Source organism: Hyaena hyaena, unplaced genomic scaffold (genome assembly GCF_003009895.1).
Source record: "Hyaena hyaena isolate Hyena2069 unplaced genomic scaffold, ASM300989v1 scaffold_183, whole genome shotgun sequence".
NCBI classification, from domain to species: domain Eukaryota; kingdom Metazoa; phylum Chordata; class Mammalia; order Carnivora; family Hyaenidae; genus Hyaena; species Hyaena hyaena.
This window is the reverse complement of record NW_024080815.1, coordinates 588,895-610,863: the sequence shown is the minus strand read 5'-3', so window position 1 is coordinate 610,863 and position 21,969 is coordinate 588,895. Positions and strand designations below refer to the sequence as shown.

The window sequence follows — 21,969 nt, the reverse complement described above, 5'->3', positions numbered from 1 at the left end:
GGAGCTGGGAAGTGCCGCGTGACCTGGGTTCTGGTAACTCAGAAATAGGCAGATTTGGGCAGGATGGCGGGGGGTGGGGGGGGGGTCATTCACACGAAAGGAATAGAATTCAATATGACGTGACAGTATGTGTAGAAAGAGACAGGAACAAAGGCAGAAAACAAGACAAAACCAAAAAATGTGGGTTTGTGTATGTCATGTTTTAATTTTTTACAGGGAGAATACATACTGCATATCACCTGGGTAATTTGAAATTTTTAAAGGAGGTTAAAAAAAGGGTCTACCCTCCTGAATCTGAGACTCAACCAAGAGAGAGGTATCCTGGTTGGCTTGTTCACGATCTCAAATAGAAAGCCCAGAGCGTAGGCCACTGTTTTCTTCTTAATGACCAGCCTGCGTGTCGATGCCTTTGGCTGCCCTTGGTTTTGAGACCGGTCGAATATGGCCAGCACAGCTGTGTGAATGACAGCATGGCAGCCACCAGAGAAAACATCTCTGGACTTCTCTCAGACTGTTCCTTAGTTGTTCGCCTCATCCCCGTCATGCCTTGCTTTTATTGCTGTCGTGTGGCTTTCTGCCTCAATTTCCCTCCCGTATGCTAACCTCCTCGAGGGCAGAGACCGTGTAGTGGTCCCCTGTGTGCCTCCTGCACTGTCCCTGCTGTGCTCGTGTAATGCCTTTCCTATAGAAGATGTTCAGCAGCTGATTGTTGCACAAGGCAGGGGAGTGCATTGGGGCTGGATTGTGAAGGACTCGGAAGCAGAAAGGGGAGGGGAGTTGTATCCTGTGTAGTAGGTGGTGAACAGAGAACTTAAAGGACACGCATGCAGTTCCGCTTCACGGTCAGGTTGTGCCCCCCTTCTAGTGAGGTTTTTTCTCGCTAAGCACTTAGTAATGGCCTTGTGAGAAGCTAACGCACTGTAGTATTGAGGCTATTATCAGAGCAGTTGGTCTAAAGTTAAGGCATTATAAGCTTGGAGTTAAATCTCAACTCCCCCTTAGCAGGTTGGTTACTTGGGTGGGTTTCTGAGCGTCTTGAGCATCCGTCAGCATTCATAAACTGGGACGAAGGCAGGCGTGAGAGTTCTGCCTATCAGCATATAAGCACAGCGCTCTACGCGGTGCTGGCGCACAGTCGGTCCTCATGCTGTTGTCCACCTCTCTCCCATCTCACTGCATCCTACCACACAGTAGGTTTTCCTTCCGCCTAACCCTCAGATTAATATTTCTTCACTTTGAGTGCAAGTTTTTAAATGTCCTTTATGATCCTGGTTCCCCTGTTGTTTTTCAAAGAACTCCCGAGGGCCTGGGCATTTAGACTCCTCTCTATTTAGCATGTTTCCCAAGCAGCGGGCAGTCCCATGTGCGTGTCCCTTCGACTGGACGGATGCCTGGGATGCTAACACAACTCTGTATAGCAGCTGCCTACTAGCTCCAGAAGTCCTTGCTTCATTCTTCTAGTGATAGTTATATTTGTACTAAGAGCTAACTTCTGGAAATCCGGTGGGGGACGTGCTATCTAACACAATGCCGCCAGCCTGTTCATAAAGGTAATTTTACAGTCTGCCACAAATGATGAGAATTTTTGGCCACAATTTGCCCTTGGCAAAAACCTAATTCCTGCTATCTTATTCAATGAACATTCTATTCTAAATTAAAAGATTATTGTAGCAAGTGAGTAGCCTGCACGATGTCCCGTTAATGTTAAGATATCACAGTAAAGGGCTCCTTTTACTTGGAAATGACTTCTGCGGCCGCATCCTTTTGAAAGGTTAACATGCTGCCAAGATGTCCAGAACTATGTTCCTTGCAGCATGGCAGAGCTGTTGGCTGTTCAGAACCCTGAAAGTAGAAGCACTGTCGGTTTATACAAGATGCCGTGTGGTGTGGTGCTCTGGACAGAAACCTCACATATGTGTTCAAACGATGACCGCATATACACAAGTGCAGTGATGCTACATGATAGTTCTGGGGCCATTTTAAATCACTCTGAGTGGACAGACCCTTCCCATGTCATTGCTAATGCATACTGCAGTTCTCCAGGATAGATACTTTACCCCCATTTCACAGGTGAGGAAACAAAAGTCCAAAGAAGTTAATCCAGTTGCCCAGATTCACAGAGCTTATAAGTACAAGTCTAGCTTCCCCAGAAAGATTGAGGTGGGCAGTCCTACTTCTGAATCAAAAACAAAAACCAAGCCTGAAGCTTTGCCACCATTAAAGATTCCCCATGAAAATCCAGTAATTTTTGGTACTTCAAGTGTGTGGATTTCACACGTCTTTAAAGGCCAAATAATTAATAAATAAACAGAGTGTTCTTAGCAAAGTTTTTCATTAACAAAACTCCCCCAGGTTAATGTTGAGATTAGCCTTTTTTTGGACCGGGTCCATACTCCCGTGGCATTTGGAGGTCGGTGCGGGCAGCAAGGGGCAAGGAGGAGAGGGGCATGTGCTGGTCCCCATTGCACTCAGTTAAGAGAGCAGAACGAGGGTCTCGAGAACCGTGCTGCCTATCAATGCAGCGGTCATAAGTGTAAAAGGCTACGGGTTTCAGGTGATAGTGCTGGTCCGCCTGCTTTACACGACCTTTTTCTAGATCATTCTTTTCTGCATAGGGAGAGCTCACTCATTCATTTAGTGAAAACACTGCAGCGCCTGGGTGGCTCAGTTGGTTGAGCATCCAACTTCAGCTCAGGTCATGATCTAACAGTTCGTGAGTTCAAGCCCCACATCGGGCTCTGTGCTGACCGCTCACTGCCTGGAGCCTGCTTCAGATTCTCTCCCTCTCTCTCCCTCTCTCTCCCCACTCCCTCTCTTCCCCATGCATGCTCTCTCTCTCTTTCTCTCTCTCAAAAAGAAATAAAAATTAAAAAACATCAACAACAAAACAGAAAACACGGAGTACCTACTTAATAGGTGGCAGATCTACAGTCAGAGAACTAGATAGATTCCTTCGATAGAGCACTTACAGTCCTAGACAGGGGAATGATGAGTCATCATCATGCCGAACAGCAGGGCATATTGACGGCTTGAGGGAGAAAATGACTAACTCACTTTGGACGGGTCCCAGAAGACCTCAGGGAGGAAATACTTAAGTCGGGGCTTACAGGGATGAGTAGGAGTTTGCAGGCAAAGGAAAAGGGAAAGAACATATGGTCTGTACGAAGGCAGAGAGGGAGGAAAAAGCAGGATAGTGACTTGGGGGAATCTACGAAGCCCTTTGTACTGGAGTAGAGGAGCCCTCTGCAGAGATGGGCTCCTAGGCCTAGGTACCAGGCTAAAGAGTGTGTGTTTTTCTTACATGGCCAGGGACCTGTGGATGTAAGAAAGCAACATAATCAGATGTGGCTCCGAAAGCAAAAGCACATGCCCCAAAGATGAGTGAAAACTTCCCTGAGAGCCTGTGGTAGGGGATCTGTTTAGGTTGCCATCAAGGGCAACAAGCTTGGGTTCCATTCAGTGCCACATACGCCCATATTCAATCCCTACACCTTGAGTGGGTGTCGACACTGACCCTGCCTTTAAGGAACTTATGGTCTGCTCCACAAGGAGCTCTTCCTAGAGCCAGAATGAGGACAGTGTCCTGACACACACAGAAGTAAGGCATCGTGGACCCAGAGCCAAATGGGGATTCTCTGCTACGTCCCCGGGCAGGGCGGACCCATGCCGAGTGATTTCTTTCCAACTCACACTCTCTCCTGTGATCGGTTTGCTTTGATGCATTGCGGTCCTTCCCAGACGCTGGTCTGTGAGGGGCACACCAGGTTCCCCGGCTCACTCTCCTTCACCGTTCCCTGCCTCGTGCGTGTTGGGTGGTGGGGGGGAGGGGGCGGGTCGTGGAGGACACACCCTCTGAGCTGGGTCTGGAAGGATTTTTGAAGTGATCGTCTTAACTGTGAGCAAAACCTCAGACTGGCAGGATGGTTTGGGGAACTGCAGGCTACATGTGCGTTTGATGGTGGCACAGTGGATTCAGGTGATGGCGGAGGTGGTGTGTCCTGACGACAGAGAGCTGGGGCCAGATGGTGGGACAGCAGTGAATACTTCACTACAGAAGTTTGACCTTTAGATTGCAGGCAGTGGGCCATTGAGGGTCTTAGAGCAGTAGAGTGGCTAAGCTGGAGTATGCTTTATAGGTTGTTGTGGATGGGACGGACTAGGTAGAACAGCAACTAGAAGCATAAAGTGTTAGGACTACTTCAGTTCTTCACCCGAGAATTTAGAAGGTGATCATCTAGCACCTCTTTCCTGCTTCATAGAGAATGGGCCATTAGGAACCCTCACTTCATTCATGTTTCTTTTCCTCCAGAAATAATTACAACAAGAAGAATTTCTCTCCCGTGTAGAAGGACGGTATTGCATACAAAGCATTGGACAGTTTTACGCGCTCGCCTCTTTGACCCTTGTCTACTCCAAACGTGTAGCTGGTCGGCTGTCCCGCCCAGATGAAGGAGAAGGCGAAGGTTGTCGGGGCCATCCCTTCATACTGTTATCAGCTGCCGTTGACTGATAGGAGCTCTGAGAAGTGGGATTTGAGTTCTTGCCAGGCCTTGTGAACGGGTGCAGGGAATACGTTGCGACTTCCCGAGGGTTAACACAGCCATCCTCTGTATTCTTTCTGCTAAAGCCATTCCTTACAAGCCCCTGGGGGAAATTCAGACACGGGTTCTCTAAGGGGCTTTGCCAGTGTTCACCTCTTGAAGGCCACCAGCCCGTGCTGTAAACCTTTAGACTGGGAACATGCAGCACCAACCCCTGACAGCCCAGAACAGGCAGTGTGGCCCTTTCTGGTGATTTTCCACATGGGTGCTGGGTTTTGGTCAATGATTTATATCAGGGATTAACCGAGACACTGGTGTCTAAACTTCCTCGTTGTTAGTGCTCTGGGGTTGGTTCAGATGCTGCTTTTGCTGTTGTTGTTGTTTGTTTGTTTATTTGTTTTTGGTTGCTTTTTGGCTTTTTTGGGGTGACCCTTCCTTTATCCCCAGTCTTAGCTTTGTGCCCTCCTCCCATGCTGCTTGTCCATCCCTGTCATTCAGGCATTCATCCCATTAGCATGGACTTAACTACTGAGGACCTGCTGTAGGCTGGACCCCGGGGGTGCAGTGATGGGCAGACGCCAGGGTGTGGTCTGTGCTCCTGTGGAACTTTCTATCCTGCAGAGTGAGAGGGGCAGGCATTTATCTCACAGGCCTTGAGTAAGCGGGACGTGGGCTGTGGCACATGAGGGGCATGGGCGGGGGGCCAGACTCCGTTCTCAGGAGGGTCCTTCACAGGTGTGGGTTCCTCGACAGCAACGCGGCATCTTCGTCCCCTCGTGATGCTGGCGTGTTGCTGGTGTTATGCAGGTGCCACTTGTTGTCTGCCTAGAGGGTGACCGACCAGCTTCGGTGGCCTCCTTTTCCTCCCAGTCTCGCTGGTGTGATGGCAGCAATGTGGAAGAAAAAGGTTAATTATTAACTCCTCCCAGGTCAGTTAATAAAGACCCTTGACTGCCTCCTCTGGCAGTATCCGTCCGTACAAACCCCCCAGAGATTCAGGAGGACTATGTGTCCCTCGGCCCCCTCGTTGTCCCCTACACCTGTACTTCTTGGTGTTGCCTTTCAAAGCCTAAGACAACTTTTCCTTGAGATGAACTTCAGCTGACAAGGAAAAAAAAAAATCGTGTCTAGAAAGTATTTGACCACCACCTTAGAGCATCTTGTCTGAGAAAGTACTCCATAACCCGTTCTCTCTGTTGGGCACTGCTGCTGTGTTGGAGGACAGAGCCGTGTCCCCCGGTCTGGTCACTTCGTGGAAGACGGCATCTTCGCTTCTTTCCACTGGGTCTTCTTCCCTTTTCTGTTTTCGCCTTATGTTGATGATCCCGTGTCAAAGTGCATTGGTCCTAGCTAGGGATATAACGGCCCTTCTTCTGCCCCTGTTGGTGACTCACACCACCAACACTGGGCTGCCTGGGAAGGGGAAGCAGAGAAAAGATGAAGGCCATCGGTTCTTATTCTCAGCGACTTCTGGTTGGAGCCATGGCATGTACCAAAACAATAGAACCTAAGGCAGCAAGAATAGGAGCCAGCAGCGAGGAAGCCCAAGTCAGAGGCTGTGGATGGTTAGGACAAAGGGGGCCCTCTTCTATCCAGAAGGCTTACGAAGGACGAGACATATGAAAGGTGAGCAGAATCCAGAGGTGCAGAAATGAGCCAGGGCAATACGAGCTAAAGCAGTTGAGCGTGCAGCTGCAGAGTTTGGAAAGCTCAAGGTGTTAACAAGGAAGCTTCTGATAGCCTGTAGGGCCGTTGCGCTGATTTAGGGTTTGGGAGGAGTTGTGAAAGGCCCTAAGGTCGCAACCATAGCATCATAGCATGATGCCTGTTTGATACAGCTTTGTTCTAGCACTCTGGAGAAGCTGGAGTTTTCTTTCTGATTCTCATTCTTTTTTTTTTTTTTTTTTTTAATTTTTTTTTTAATGTTTTATTTATTTCTAGGAGAGAGAGAGAGACAGCGTGAGCAGGGGAGGGTCAGAGAGAGAGGGAGTCACAGACTCTGAAACAGGCCCCAGGCTCTGAGCTGGCAGTCAGCACAGAGCCCGACGCGGGGCTCGAACCCACGAACCATGAGATCATGACCTGAGCGAAAGTTGGACGCCTAACCAATTAAGCCACCCAGGCACCCCTGATTCTCATTCTTTACATGGTAAAAATACGGGGGGGGGGGATCCTCAGGGGTCCCTCCCAGCAAAGAGAGGGCCTGTGTGCGGTGGCCAGAGCCCCTGCCCTGCCCATGGGCGGGTCAGCCCTCCCCTGGTATGAGTTTGCCTCTCAGTCGGGCTACACAGCCAGGAAGGGGAGATTCCGTGCCTGCCTTCTTGCTTTGTGGCTCCCGGCCTCCGTTCAATTACACAGTGGCTCTTACACTGTGAAAGCCCAGTGTCTCTGGGCTACAATTTCTAGCCACAGACCCTGCATTTGCTGTGCCTCAAACATGACCTTGAGGCCACATCCCATCACACACCCAGCCCACAACAACGTTAACCGGCCTTCTCTCTGGGCAGGGCAAGCCCAGGGCAGACTCCTCGCCTTTCAGCTGGAATCTTGCTCCCCTTTGCCCCTTTAGCAGGAGATTTCGCAGCAATCTGGGACGCGGGAGCAGCAATGATGGCTGCTTTTCGACAGTGGTATGTGCTTTCAGAGAAAGGGAGAATAAATAAAGGCGGGATCAAGGTGCCTGGTGACGATCGCAGCATGAACGTGGCAAGTCAGGCGGCGGCAGTCTTCGTCCCTGCCTACTGCCTGTGGGAAGGGGGTGTGTGTTTCTAAAGGACATTTTATGCCACAGAGTAGCTGTAGTATAATGACACTCCATGGTGAAGTGTGACATTGCCACTGAGCTCTATAAGCTATCACAAATTATTTATAGAGAAATGAGAAGGAGGTAAGACATGACTGATGCGGACACAGACTGTAGACTCAGAAACTCTTGGGCTCGGAAAGGAAGGGTGCGGTAGTCAAGGCAGCTTAAGGGCTGGCAGGTGTGGTCACGGAGGGTTCCAGATTGCTGCTTCTGTGTTAAGAGAATGCTGCTCTTCCATGTGGAACGACCGTCCCCCCACGCCCCTCTGTTGTCCCGTCAGAATCTGTCCTATCGCTTTAGTTAATGACTTGCAGGTTGAAGTCTGAGGAAAAACATTCTCGTGCCTGTCACCACCACCGTGGCACGAAATGCAGCAACAGCAAGAAGATAAGACAGCTTGGCGGACGGGCAGAGGACCGGAAAGACGTGTCAAAGCAAGTATAGAAAAAGCGAGGGTAGAATCTAGGAGGTGGGTACGTAGCGTGCACTACGAGATTCCTTCTGTAAAACAAACAAAAAACCGCCTTCTGTAGGTCTGAAATTTTTCATAATAAAATGTTAGAGAAAATGTAATCTGTCCCTAAATGCCTAGATGATGATCCGGTATTTTGGGGACAGCTTCCTAGACTTCCTAAATTACCTGTGCCCTTGTCAAGGTCACTGACCAACATCCATTGAGAACCTCGTTGATGTCCCCCAAATATGTACCACCCCAGCTGCCTAAAAGACACTCGAGAGTCTTTGGAATGCCATCCCTTGTTTCCGTAATGAGTAGGCATATTTCATTTTAGATTTAGAACTGAAAAGAGAAGATTTTAATAGAGTCAAAGCCATGGTGTTAATATTTGACTTCGAGGATTTATACATATTTGATGTTTCAAGTAATTAGTTAAAATAATTTGGCCCATGCCACAGGTGAGCGTGTATTTCCAAATTAAAAGGTACAGTGAAGTAATCGGTTTAGACTTGATTTGGGGGAAGGTTGAAGTCTTACTAGATTTGTAAGCAGTATTAGAGTGTTTAAGGTAATTCGTTAGGTTTCTAAGAGTTGTTTAAGGGAAGGTTTTGGAAGTGAAGTCAAGCAATTCTAATAAGTAAAAGAATTAAATATATTCTAAGTTAAGTACATTGTTTTTAAACGTTTGAAAGACTTTTAATTAGCTTTGTAAAATGGACCAAACATCATTTGAATGGCCCTTTGAAAGCGATTATAAAAATTATAAGATAGGTCAGTTGAGCTTAAAACTTAAGGGCGAGCTAGCCGAAGTGTTTAAATCTGGGTTTGTTTTTTTTTAATGTTTATTTATTTTTGAGAGAGAGAGCGCATGAGAGAGAGCATGAGTGGGAAGGGGCAGAGAGAGAGGGAGACACAGAATCCAACACAGGCTCGAGGCTCCAAGCTGTCAGCACAGAGCCCATTGCGGGGCTTGATCCCACACTTGAACTCACCAACCACAAGATCATGACCTGAGCTGAAGTTGGTCATTTAACTGACTAAGCCACCCAGGCGCACCTTGTTTTTTAAATAAACGAATAAAATACACATTTTTGAAAACCAGGAAAGCCCAAATAGTGATTCTGTGTACAAAGCTGCCTGCATGGTGATTAAAAAATTCACATGAAACAAAGTGATTCACAAACACCGTTCTTACTAGATCAGGTAGGCGCTCCGAGTTAGTTGACTCTGAATTCAACATCCAAAAACAGCGGTATTCCTTGTGGAGGCAAGAAACACACAGATACCTCAGTTAATTACCCTTCACGGCTTCAAACACGGCATGAAAGAACACGGGGATTTGAAAGGTGATCTCACTTATGTAAAGAACAGGGACATGAGAGTCACAACAAGCTTCCATGAAGTGGTGGCTGTCGTGTCGTGCTCTGCATATGCTGGGAGCTCCGCGTGTTGCACACGTTGTGATTTTTGGAAGTGTTTGGAGTGACATGGTGTAGCTCTGAGGGGCATCATTTGCGTGGACCGCTGGGTGTGTACAGTCACATGTGACTGTCCTCGGTGTTCATGTCCCCAAGGGCCCACATGCTATAAGAAGCAAGTTATGGAGGTTGTATGTCACGCGAGTCACGCAGCCTTGTCTGCTTTCATGGAAAACGGGTACGGGGGCAGGGACTTTTTGCTGTCTGGACAAGGTGCGTCTGAAATTGCATGTCATACAGAATCGTGGCCACTCAGACAGCCCGAAACAGGGCACCCGGTGAGGCCGTCAGCTGGAGGATTCTTGGCTTGTCTGCACACGTTGTCATTTAGGTCTGGCTTCCGGTAGCAAGGCACTCCTGGCCGGGCCTTGCTGTCCGCGAGCCTTTAGGAAACAAATTGCAAAATCTGTATGACCATCTGAGAGGTGGAGAAGTAGCCCCAATGACACTACAGGGGATATTGGTAGTTCCCAGAAGTCTGAAACAGAATGCTCAGAGAAGCAGTTAAAAGCTGAATTTCGAGGTCCTTTTCCTGTGGTTAAAGGGTAAGCTCAGACAAGAATGAGGGTCTGAGAGGATCCTGACTGGCTGGAATGATAAGTTTAATCTAACAGGTTGAGGCGCAGTAGCTATAATGTAAGCTTCTGTTTTGGGATCTGAAAAATCCCAACTATGCATGAAAAGACTGGGTACAGAGGTAGAAATATATCTGAGGAGATGTCTGTATGAAAACGACCTCTAGGAGTCTAAATGACATAAATTGACAGTTTATTGTGGATCCCCCAAATCAAATGCAGTCTTAGGCTGCATTAACAGAAGTAGAGTATTTAGGATGAAGGAGGTGATAGACTCATTCTGCTGTGGACTAGTCATAGGAAGAGCACCACTACAGTTCTGGGCTCCAGCCTATGAAAGGAAATTAGACAAAGGATGCTCACCAGATGGCTGTGGTAGTGTTCCAGAAGCTGCCACAGGTAACAGAGGAACAGAGGAGGTTTGGACGAGGTACAACTGAAGGAAGACCTGAAAGTTGTCAATATCTGAGAGTCAGCCATATAGCCTCGTTCATGTTAAGAGAAACAAGGAGAATCTGGGAGTGAAAGTTATAAGAAGCTCCAAACAGGGGCGCTTGGGTGGCTTAGTCGGTTAAGCGTCCACCTTTAGCTCAAGTCATGATCTCACGGTTCGTGGGTTCCAGCCCTGTGTCAGGCTCTGTGCTGACGGCTTAGAGCCCAGAGCCTGCTTCAAATTCTGTGTCTCCCTCTCTCTCTGTGCCCATCCACCCATCCCCTTGTCTGTCTGTCTGTCTCTCTCTCTCTCTCTCTCTCAAAAATAAACATAAAAGATTAAAAAAAAGCTCCAAATAAGGAGGATCTTTTTTTAAATTATTATTTGAGAGAGAGAGTGTGTGAGCAGGGCAAAGTGGTGGCCGGGGCGGGGGGGGGGGGGGGGGGGGGGGGGGGGGGGGGGGGGNGGGGGAGCTGGGGGTAGGGGTGGTGTGAGAAAGAGAGAATATATCTCAAGCAGGCTCCATGCTCAGTGCAGAACCCCACGTAGGGCTCGATCCTATGACCCTGGGATCATGACCTGAGTTGAAATCAAGAGTCAAACACTCAACCGACTGAGCCACCCAGGCGCCCCTTTTCATTCTTAAATATGGTTTAAGATAAAATGGACTGCCTCCTTAATTCTAGAAGTGCTTCGTTAGGCTTGTAAGAGTCTATACTTCCAGGCGATGGGAGCGAATGACCTGCAGGGACCTCCTAGCCCCAGGATTCCACGATTCCTGTGCCTTCCAGTGATGACTCTGATCTGCGTGGTCCTAACACAGACAGGCAGCGGTCAGAGCCATGCTGACAGGACCATCCTAGGCAGATGCTGAGGGAATCTTCAGACTCCTCCAAGGGGCTTTCCACAAGGACACTCTTGGGTTGGTCCTCATTAGTGCTGCCAGTTCTTTTCTCTGCCAGGGGAGATCTGGAGGGTGCGGGTCCCTCTGTCACCAGAGGCTGTGTTACTTCCTCGATTGTTCTTACTGTGTGCCCAGCAGTGTGTTGGGTGCTAGGGAGGCGTTGGGGGAGCAGACAAAGCTCTTGCCCTCCTCAGTTGTGCAGAATGTCTGGGAAGTAAGGCAGCACGAATTCTACAACCAGCTCTACAGCTAATGAACATAGTTAACTGAACAAGAGGGGTTTTATTTCCTGTCATGTGATTAATACCTTTCCCCACTTAGCTTCATGGACACATTTTCTCATGACATTATAGTTCTTCGTAGTCAGATTACCGGTTTGTGACATCTCTGTCTCCCGGTGGCGTAGAGCCGGAAGGTTTTTGCCTGTTCTTGTAGGCATTTTCTTTCCCCTACAGATGATAAAGCTTCGAGGAGGTTAAGTCATTTTTTTTTTCTTTTCCATGAACGCGATCTCATGTATAGTTAGTTACTAGGACAGTGACCATCTTGAGGGAATGTCATTAGCCCCTTATTTTTATAGGGTTTCTGTGGTCACAGCAGTTCCTTCTCCATTTGGCTCTCATGCCTCTAACTGGAGTTAACTAGGGATAGAAACGTGGGTGAGAAGAAACGGGCATGAAAACTAACACAGAAGCAGGTTTGCGGACTCGCGCGAAGCCTCGGGTTTATTGCTCGTACAAGTTGACCACCTCTTGAGGCACAAACGTGTAAAGAAACAGAAAGGCACATCTCTCCCCTCAGTTGCTGATCCTGGTTCGTAATTAAATGCCCTTCCTCCTAATTTCCGCTAGCACATGTTTTTACAAGCAGTTGTACTGTCTTATGTGTCTAGCATGAATAATACATCTACAGCTCCAACCTGAAAATTCTTGATTCTAACTTTTCTTGGCTTTTTTTTTTTTTTTTTTTTTTAAGGTAACCCATCTTATTGTAAACTCTTCTTTCTTTTAGGTAGGAACGAATTGATAGCCAGATACATCAAACTCAGGACAGGCAAGACAAGAACCAGAAAACAGGTAAAATCACGTCCCTGGACACCGTGCATGTCAGCGAATGGCCCGACGAGGCATTTTGGCTGCAGTGGCTGGCTGTGCTTTGGTTCCTAGGAGCCCCCGATTTGAGTTCCCTGTAAGGACGTCAGTATTTGAGGTGTTTTCAATTGGCTCAGTTTGCACTGTTCATCATTTCAGTGACCCTTCACGATGGGGTCCCCGGAGGGCTTCCTATACACACACGGGAAAGTCTCTGCCCAGGACAGTGTACGCACTGCTCCGGTACTGTGCTTTAATAGTGCTGCTGCTTTCCCAAACCATGCATCTGAGAATACTGCCAAATCTGCAGGTGCACATACACTTGGAAGTCACGAAATTTTGCGAATTTTGCGCATTGTCAAATCCTGGAACGATTCTGCATTAGTCATCATTTCGCTGCGAAAGTAACACTGGCAGCCACGAGCATTGGCCTGAATATAATACTGATGATGTGCGTCCAGGGAACTGTTGCTCCTTAAGCTGTGGCTTCTTGTCAGTAGCTGCTGTGACTGAAATGAAGTTAGAACTTAAATACCTTTGTGCAGGGTAGCGTCAGGAATTTTCCTCTGCCCTTTGCCAGGGCTCTAGCTCGCTCCTCGTTCCTTCTGATGTCAAGCGGCCCAAATCTCCCGACCCAGTTCAGAACCTGAACGGAGGAGCAGTTTGTGCTTAGCTAAAAATGGAAAAAAGAGAAAGAGAAAGGAAAATGTTGGGGTGGGGGGAGAGAAACCTCCAACAAACCTCATGGGTGAGCCGTTAACACAACACGATTATTTTTTTAACGTTGACCTGTGCTGCTCTCTCTGGCCTCGGTTTTAAAAACTATCCTCAGACCAAAAGGCGAGCCCAACTGTGGGTCGCGTTGAGTGCGAGCAGCCGACTCCAGGTCTCCGCTCAGAGCTGAGTTGTTTTCATGAGTGTCCGGGACGGGGAGGGCCTTTCCCCAGGAACGTTGCATGTGCCGCCGCCGGGAGGCCTACTGCTGACTCAGCACAGCGGGCCTCGGCTTCCTGCCGGCGCTCAGAGGCTGGGCATTGTCTGTTCGGTGGAAGCTTCCCCCCACCCCGACGGTGGCCCTGGGCAAGTCAGAGAATCAAAATTCGGGTGAGAACCAGGAAAAGCAGGAGCCCGATGGAGGGGTGATGATGATGGGGGAGTTCCTGCTTCTCCGTACTTTAAAAAAAAAAAAAAAAAGGCAAATTGAAAACAAAAATCATTGAAACTCAAAGATAAAGCTGACGATAAAAGGACCTTTTGTTACCATAAATCCCGTTTTTAGAGTCAGTACAGCGTTTGAAATGCAGTAACTGCCTCTCAGGCTGAGTTGCTGAACTTTTCAGCGGAGGGTTCTAAATTTCCGAGACGGGCAGATCTGATTCCCAACGTACTTGAAAGCAGCGGACCTGGGCTGTCTGCTGGTCCCTGAGCCCTAGTCCTGTGCCCAGCCTCTTCGCCGGGGACTCTTCTAAATTTAACCAAGTCCCATGGAAAGAGATGCAAATTTGTTTACCCAGTGGACTCATTGTGTTTCTGAAGCCGGGCTCGGCTGGGTTTCCAACACCCCGGCATCCTGGGGCTGTTTTTAGGCAGCAGTCGGTGATACCTCTCCAATGTGAATTTGTTGTTCAGCAAATCGTGTGGTTTTCAACCCAGATTTTCAACAGGATGGCTGGCTGGCTGTATTCACACTTTTCGCTTTGTAATAATATGCAAATCCACTTCGCGCCCAGTCAGTACCCCAAAGAGTTGAAGGATTGAAGATATTTATGAGGGCAAAAAAAAAAAAAAAAAGCTCTGCTAACTGGGTCTGTCCGTTTCTCTTTGAGATCTAATTTACATGTCGGTATTATCCTAACATTTGCTACAGAATCCAGAGCTCTTAATGAGATCGGAATATAACCGACAGCCTCGGCTTTTTGATTCCACAGAATGTGCTAATTTATGGATGGTCCCTTCTAAATTGAGAAGGAGGGATTTTCCCTCCTGATACTGAGAAGCTATAAATATTTTCATTTACCTCTAGCCCCACCTTTTAAATTTCATCAAGAAAACAACTCCACTCTCCCCTCTCATCCCGTGCCCGTGATTCTCCCTGGTGAGAAAACTAAACGCAGCCTAACTTTCATCCTGAATCAAGTCACTGCAGCGATGACCCAGTCTGAAAAGCTTAGAGCAGTGCTGGGGGCTTGGTGTTTGGCTGGGACTGTGTATTTCCTAACTGCAGAGCTTTGTTGAGATGCAAATAACCTCCCCCCACCTCCCCCCACCCCAAAACCCTCCCAAGGAGTAGCGATTTTATATTTGATTTCCTTTTTTTTTTTTGTTTTGTTTTGTTTTGTTTTGTTTCCCCTCATAAACCCGAACAATGTAGGTGTCTAGTCATATACAGGTCTTAGCAAGAAAGAAAGTTCGAGAAATTCAAGCCGCCATTAAGGTACGTCTGGCTTGCCCAGTTGTAGGGGGCTTTTCATCTCCATGGTTACAGGCTTTTCCTTTGTTTTCCTCCCTTCCCCTACCCTGCAGGTGTCTAGTCACATTCAGGTTCTTGCCAGAAGGAAATCTCGTGATTTTCATTCCAAGCTAAAGGTATGCGCTTTCCTGCTTTTTGGCTTGCGGTTGCTATGCATCTCACTTCCTGTTTTCCATGGTGACTGGTGAATGCCTGGTGCTGGGATTCTCGTAACCTAGTTTCCTTGCATGTGAGAGCTGTTTACATTTCTTTGTGTCTAATCTCTGTTTCTGTACTAGCCTCACATTAAGCTCTGTGTGTGTGTGTGAGTGTGTGTGTGTGTGTGTGTGTGTGTGTGTGTCCCTAATAACAATGCAAATGCAGCAGAGAGCTGGTCTTGATAACTTTTCAGCTCAGAAACATGATTTTTTTTTTTAACCTTCAAATGTCCACCAAACAGCCCTGGGCTGGAGAGGAAAAGAAGTCCAGAGACACAAAGTTAACATAGAAATGATATTTAAAAAAAAAAAGTAATAAAGTAAAAGGAATCCCTTCTAGAATAGTTATCATGAAGTCACTTTAAAACGTACTTAGAAGTTAATTTTTGTACTTTTTGTGTATTTTAGAGAATACTTATGAAAAACGTCTTTTTCATGTAATTTTTCAAGTATTCTTTCAACACAGACGGTATTTTCTGCCAGATTTCTTCCACATGGCTCAATATTGTTTTTTAAGTATACAGCTCTGTTATTAAAAAGGAAGTTTGAGGTTAGGCCTTTAAAAAATGATCTTAGAGATGGGAAGGCTCTTAATCAAACCTGTGTTTGCAATTTCGTTGTTACTTGAGTTTACTTTGTTTTTTTTACATGCGTCTCATTTTCTAGTCTCTGGAAATCTATTTCACAGCCAAAATGGAGGCATTGGCATTTTTAAAATGCAAGTTCTCCCTATTTTCTCCCCTTCCAAAATTTGCAGTAAAACCTAAGTGACTTTTTCTTTCCCCATAATGCCCCATTTTTAAAATGCAAAGGGGTCATAGTTTGCATAGAAGAGCTTTACTTGATAATAAAAATTAATCGGTAAGCCTATATTGTTGCCTTTCCCACATGCCTTTTTGTTGTTGTTGTTCTATTTTGATTTTTTCCCATACATTAGTTAAATTTGTTTTTGTTCTAAACCTAAAGAACAAAGTGCGATTTCCCAGCACTGAATGGGGAACACTGGGATCCTTCCCAAAGTCCTCCAACCTTTTTTTTCATTTATGCAAACAAGGCTGGCTGTGGAGCAGGACTAGCGACCAGGCGGGAGCATTCGGTGGCCCTCTGCGGTGGGCAGCATGCTGGCTCGCTCGCACGTGTGGCTGACGGTGGCTGGCTTGTAGCTGACTGGCTGAGCAGTTGGAAGATTAAGATAACTTCACAGATCCTGCTTTTTAACCAAAGGCGCCGTCCCCTCTTTGTGGTTGTAACTACCTCAGCGTTCGCTCCAGTTCTGACTCTGTATCTAGTTTCTCTGCGCTAACGAATTAATGATGTACAAACAAGTTTACAGACATCCATTCTGTGTTTCCATCCACGATGTTATGAATTGCTCTATTTCTGTATCATCCTTGTGGTTCCTTACGCGCCCTCCCCAGGGCTTGCAGCCTGGGATCTAAAGCCCTGTCCTTGATGAATTAAGCTCTCCTGTCCAGAAGGGAGCCCAGTGGGATGTGGGAAGTACTCTTTTTCTCTTTGGGGATTTTAAGAACCTTCCTCCGTGGATACGGTTTACCATTACTTTAGACGTACATGTATACACAGCACACAGTTGTCTTTGTGTTCATTCTTACAAGATAAAAAAGATGACTTTCCCCCTCCGTTCAGCCCTGGCCCGTTCTCCTTTGGGACAGACGCAAGGAGGAGGCGGAAACAGAGGCAGTAGGGTAGCAACCGGCTCAGCGGTTCAGCTCCAAGAACCACCTCCATCTTCTTGCGGTTCCTTTCCTACCTCCCCACCACATTATTCTCGGGAAAAGGGAGGCCTTTGTTCGTCCCATCAGCTAATGCCAGTGGAGCGCTCCAGGCATGGCGTCCATCACGGTGGACGGTTAAGTCAGCCCCCCATTCACAGAGCTGGCCGTGGACATGGGATCGCGGACTAGAGGGCACAGTCGGATGAGTGTTAGCAGAAAGCACCCAGAGAAAACGTGGAGGGACCGTCCCTGGGATGGGCCGCAGGGCAGTGGTGCTGCCATTGGGGAATGCAAAGACCGGAGTGAGTGTGTACAGAGCCTCTGGAGTGTTCTCTCATTTAATAAGCTCACTCCAAAGTGAGCTCCATTATTCAGATTTTGAGGGATAACATTTAGGAAAGCAGGAGGTCTGTTGGTTTGCCCAAAGCCACCAAGCCCAGCACACCTCACTGTGAAGATTCGAACCCAGGTCTTTCTGATGCCTATGCCCCTGGTCTTCCAGGCAGAGGTTTCATCCAGTGGAGATGGGAGAGTGTTTTCGAGCAGAAGGTCTTGTGCCAGCACACGCTGTGTCACCCCTTCGTGTCCCTCAGAGCTGGGCATGCACTTCTCACCACCAGCCCTCTCCTCAGCACCCACACTTTAGAAGCAAGGTGAATTGTGAACCTCTAGCCCTTGGTCACAATGTGGACTTCATGTGTGATTGACACTGTGGTGATCATCCATAGTTCAAGGCAGTGAGGTCCTAACCGCAGAGATGCTGTGTCACCATTCAGAGGGCATTAGGACAGTCGAGAAGAGTAAGTGAGACTTACTGTCACCTGCCTGAGGGCAGGTCGCTGCCCTCGCCTCCGGGGCCATTTGATGTGAGAGATGCCCTCCTCAGCCTTCCTAACCAGCCGTTACCGGGCAGGGAGCCGGCGCATCAGGAGAGGCAGATCTCACCGGCTTATCCAGGCCTTCCCCTTCAGCTTTGGCGTCTCCTGGCACATTTGTGGGAGGCAGGGGTGAGCACCGAGTTCATTGTGGGGTCAGGCTGCCGGCCACACCGCCTTGGCCTCTCACGCTCACTATTGAGACAGACTCACTGTGGAAGGTTGGAGTCATCCCAGCAGACAGCAGGGTTAGCTTCTGGGTGGGCAGTGAGGGCGGCAGCAAGGGTCTAGACTTGAACGAGAGATGCCATGCTTTGCCTGCGAAGATGTAGCCAGGCTTCTGGAGGAGATGGCTGAGGACTGGCCATTTTAGGACCTGGGCCTGACCCGCCTGCCTCAACCCTGCTGCTGGGCATTTTCCCACATGCTCAGAAGTCAAGGATTTGTATTCTCTGGGGTGGACAGAGTCCCTCCTTAAGGAGAACGAAGCCACGCTTCATCTCTCTGGCCTCCCTTGGAGTCTGAAAAAGTGGTTTGCTGACCCCTGGGGCCACTGCCAGGCGTGCCTTCCATGGCAGCCCTCCTCCCTGTAAGCCTCCCTCCTTCCTGGGGAAGGGTGTGGTCGAATTCTTTAGGCTGGTGGCTTTCCAGCCTTTTTTTTTTTTTTTTTTTTTAAAGCTGCAAACTTGTGTTTCAGATTGAAATCTTTGTGGAAGCATTTCATATATAAACGTGTAAACACTGTTTGAATTGAAACTCATGCCCTTTTATCCTTAGCGATGGCCTCCTGGGCTGTTGCACCGAATAAGGTTTGAAAACTACACTGCTTTGGGCAAAGGGAAAAGGAGGTGACTGTCTGTCACCTGTCCCTGCAGCCTTTAGGGACAGTGCACATTTGGCGGCCAGTTCTGCCATATTCCTCTGAAGAAACCAGACTTCGGAACGTGGTCATTCTTCCATCCCAATTAAGGATGAGTCATCCTTACCACAAAAGCCCTGCTCTTGAAAATCTGATAGGGGAAGCCCCAAAGGTCAGCTTTATGCTTCTTCTAGTGCAGACATGGTTCTCAGCTTGCCTGTGAGCTGGATCACCCCAGGATGGGTGGACTTTAACTTTCATAATAAAATTTGTTTTCACGAACATTTGCGATTTCCATGAAGATTGGAACTTTATAAAGCACAGTCAACTTTCCACTGAGAGTCCAGTGTGTTCTAGACCCTCGAGTAGATGTCAGGCATAGAGCACCAAATAAGCAGAGTCTCTGTTCCTGACAAACGCTAAATATTTCTGTTGTGCTTGGCCACATTTGGGGAAATACTAGATTTCCAGTAGACGGTCTCCCAACTAAGGGGCTCTGCAGTGGAAATTGAACAGAGTCGTGCAAAGACATTGCGGTGAAAAGATTGGACAGTTCTGAGTGTGGGAGAATTAAAGAAAGCCACGTAGAGGGCGTGTGTTAGAACTGGGCATTGAGAAAGGCAGACAGTTCCTGCTGAGATACCAGGGTGTTTGGGGAACCATGAAAGACACTATAAGTTGGAGGCATGGGATGGAACTGGACATGCCCAACAGAAAGGTCCCAGATCCTCTGTGAGAGAATGAGGTTCATCTCTGGGCTGTGGGTAGCGCTCTGGGCTGGAAAGGCCTCTCCCACCATTTTCAGAGTGGTGGCAAGAAGGAAGGCAGAGCTCTCCTTACCAAGTCTGAAAAGTGTACATCGGAACTTTTCACTAGCAGCATTGAACATGCAGCTTATTGAAGGTTGGGTTCTCTTAAAGTAATGGCAGTTCACTGAGGAGACGCATCGAAATGAACTATAAGATTTGTGCTGCTAAATTTAAAGTAGGATGAAGTGAAAAAGTGCAGAGAGTTACTATAAAATATTTATGTTTCTACCAACCGGAAACGATCATTTTCATTATGTTTTTTTTTTTCTGGTGGAAGAAATCAAATGGCAAAACAGTATTCTTTTTTCTAATTTCCTTCCCCAACCAAGCCCCTTTCCAGCCAATGGCAGTCTCCATCTTCTCCCCACCCTCCAGCAATGGTATCTTTCCTCGCCATTTATTTTCCTAAGAAAATAGTGAAAATAGTACAAACTATTTTCTCCTTTTGCCCCTGTCCTAAAAGGAGTCTAGATTTTTACCCATCGTTTACTCTGAACTTGTACTAAAGCCACTGGTAAGAACATGAGACTTTTTGTCTGTGTATAGCAGCCTAGGGGCATCTGGGTGGCTCAGTCAAATGTCCCACTCTTGATCTCCGCTCAGGTCATGATCTCACGGTTTTTGAGTTCAAGCCCTCCATTGGATTCTCCACTGACAGCGTGGAGCCTGCTTGGGACTCTCTCTCTCTCTCTCTCTCTCTGCCCCTCCCCTACTCGCTCACACACACACCCTCTTTCTCAAAATAAATAAACTTAAAAAAATAATAATGTACATAGCAGCCATGGTGACCCTGGTTAACAATTTGGGATGGCCTGGGACACAGAGTGTGAGCATAAGGGAGGGATGCAGGGAGCAAGCGGATTGAGAGGATGGTTGAAGTAGTCAAGGGGTGATGTGAGGAGGTGAAGAACCAGGAGCAGAGGAGCCACGTCAGTAGGAAGAAGGGGTGAAGGGGTTGGCAGAGTGTTGTGGAGATTCAAGAGCCTGCTAAAATGGATAAGGAAATGCAAGGCATTTGTGGCCAGAGTGCCAGAATTTTGGACGTTAAACATACACTTCGTAGTGTTTTATTTTCTGACTTAATCTTCTAGGGCTAACGTGTCCTAAGAGACATATCAGAGCCCTAACTGCGGGTCTAAAACAGAGCCTATTAGCTTTGAGGGAATCCTTCCTCAGCCCTGGGCATGCCATGTTGTGGTCGCTGCCCAGACAAAATCGTTCTGAACCCACTACTCAAACAGGCTCTCGGTTGGTTTTCGGTGACACACGGCTTTGTGACCAGGCTTGATTGGCGTTACAAGGTAGAAGACGGAGCCACGCAGGTGCCGCGTGCGGGGGACCCTTGGGTCAGCGGAATGTGCGGTTAGCAATTCCAAGGATGCGGACTTTGCTCCCTTGGACCTTGTGTCACCAGCTGCATCTGCACTGTCACCCACAGCAGGTTCCTTTCTTGTCGTGCATCTCCCCTGGGATTTATTATCCCAGCCTGTAGAAAGAAGGCAGAAGTATTGTCCACACACGAAGCAGTCTTTCCTTGCTACTTGGGGCTCCTCCTTAGTTTCCTCCTCTGAGTCTCTGCCTCTGGGTTTGTCCAGTCCCTGCCCAGAGGCCTCCCCTTCCTGATGGCAGCAGATAGGCGTTTTGCAGGCTACCCACGCGCTGTGGACCGTCGTCATCTTCCTGAGAAGGTGACAGGGCCTCTTGCAGCTTGGAGTGCACAACTCCAGACAGTCCTCCGGGGGAAGGAGACCTTCATTCTGCCCTGACCTGAGCAGGACTGCACCTTAGGCGGTGGATGTGTTCACGTCCAGCTCCGGACCCGCACTGCAGAAAAGCCACTACTTGGGGCGCCTGGGTGGCTTAGTCAGTTAAGCATCCGACTTCGGCTCAGGTCATGATCTCACGGTTCGTGGGTTCGAGCCCTGCGTCGGGCTCTGTGGTGACTGCCAGCTCAGAGCCTGGAGCCTGTTTCAAATTCTGTATCTCCTCCTCTCTCTGACCCTCCCCTGCTCATGCTGCCCCCCTCTCTCCCTCTCTCAGAAATAAATAAAACATTTTTAAAAATAAAAAAAGAAAAGCCACTACTTGATAGCATCGTGTCATGCCAGCAAAGCGGAAAAGGGCCTGAGAGTGTCCGATTGTGTCCAGTCGTTGGTGACTAATTTACAAGCCAGGTGCTTCCCGGAGCCGTTTTCTTCATTCTCACCATGGCGGCCTTTGGTGATTTGATTTCTGAACAGGCCATGCTCTCCAACCTGCTGCTGCTTCCAATAAGCAGAGAGCTTGAAGTGCAAAGGGTTGTTTTAATCCTCGTGAAGAGTTCAGGAACTTGGCTGGGGGTGTTGCCGCAGTCCACCCGGCTGCCTCCGGGTTCCGTCACCACCGATGTCAGCCACGAGTGGGCCTGTCCACGGGGGAGACACGCCTCACCTCACCCACGGTGCTCCCCATGGCCTGCTGAGCCACCCTGCTCCTTCAGGCACTGGCTGCCCGCAGTACACAAGACCACGGGAGCCTGAAACCGCCGCACCAGCGCCGAGGTAGTGGCCTGGCCGCAGGATGTGGGAAGTGACACACCCCCTCCGCTGACACCTTCCGATTCTCAGGGGGTTCTTCTGCATTCACAGCATGCACCCTCTCTCCCCAGTGGTATTTTCAGTGCCTTGTTTTTAACTGAGTTCCAGCTAAGATTGGAGACCAGGTACTTCACATGCTCAGGTCCGTTGGAATTAGAACCT

At 48.2% G+C, this 21,969-nt stretch overlaps 1 protein-coding gene across 12 annotated transcripts in view; it reads left to right on the top strand.

Annotated features, from left to right (window-relative positions):
- Nucleotides 1-21,969, top strand: part of TEAD1 (TEA domain transcription factor 1) — a 271,916-nt gene that overhangs the window by 183,704 nt on the left and 66,243 nt on the right. For 6 of the 12 annotated variants that reach the window (XM_039240892.1, XM_039240896.1, XM_039240897.1 and 3 more), the window contains exons 3-5: nucleotides 12,206-12,270; nucleotides 14,657-14,719; nucleotides 14,809-14,871. In XM_039240892.1, the coding sequence (XP_039096823.1) occupies nucleotides 12,206-12,270; nucleotides 14,657-14,719; nucleotides 14,809-14,871 (191 nt within the window). The remainder of the gene's footprint in view (nucleotides 1-12,205; nucleotides 12,271-14,656; nucleotides 14,720-14,808; nucleotides 14,872-21,969) is intronic. The other 6 variants (XM_039240895.1, XM_039240893.1, XM_039240891.1 and 3 more) reach the window with 2 other exon arrangements.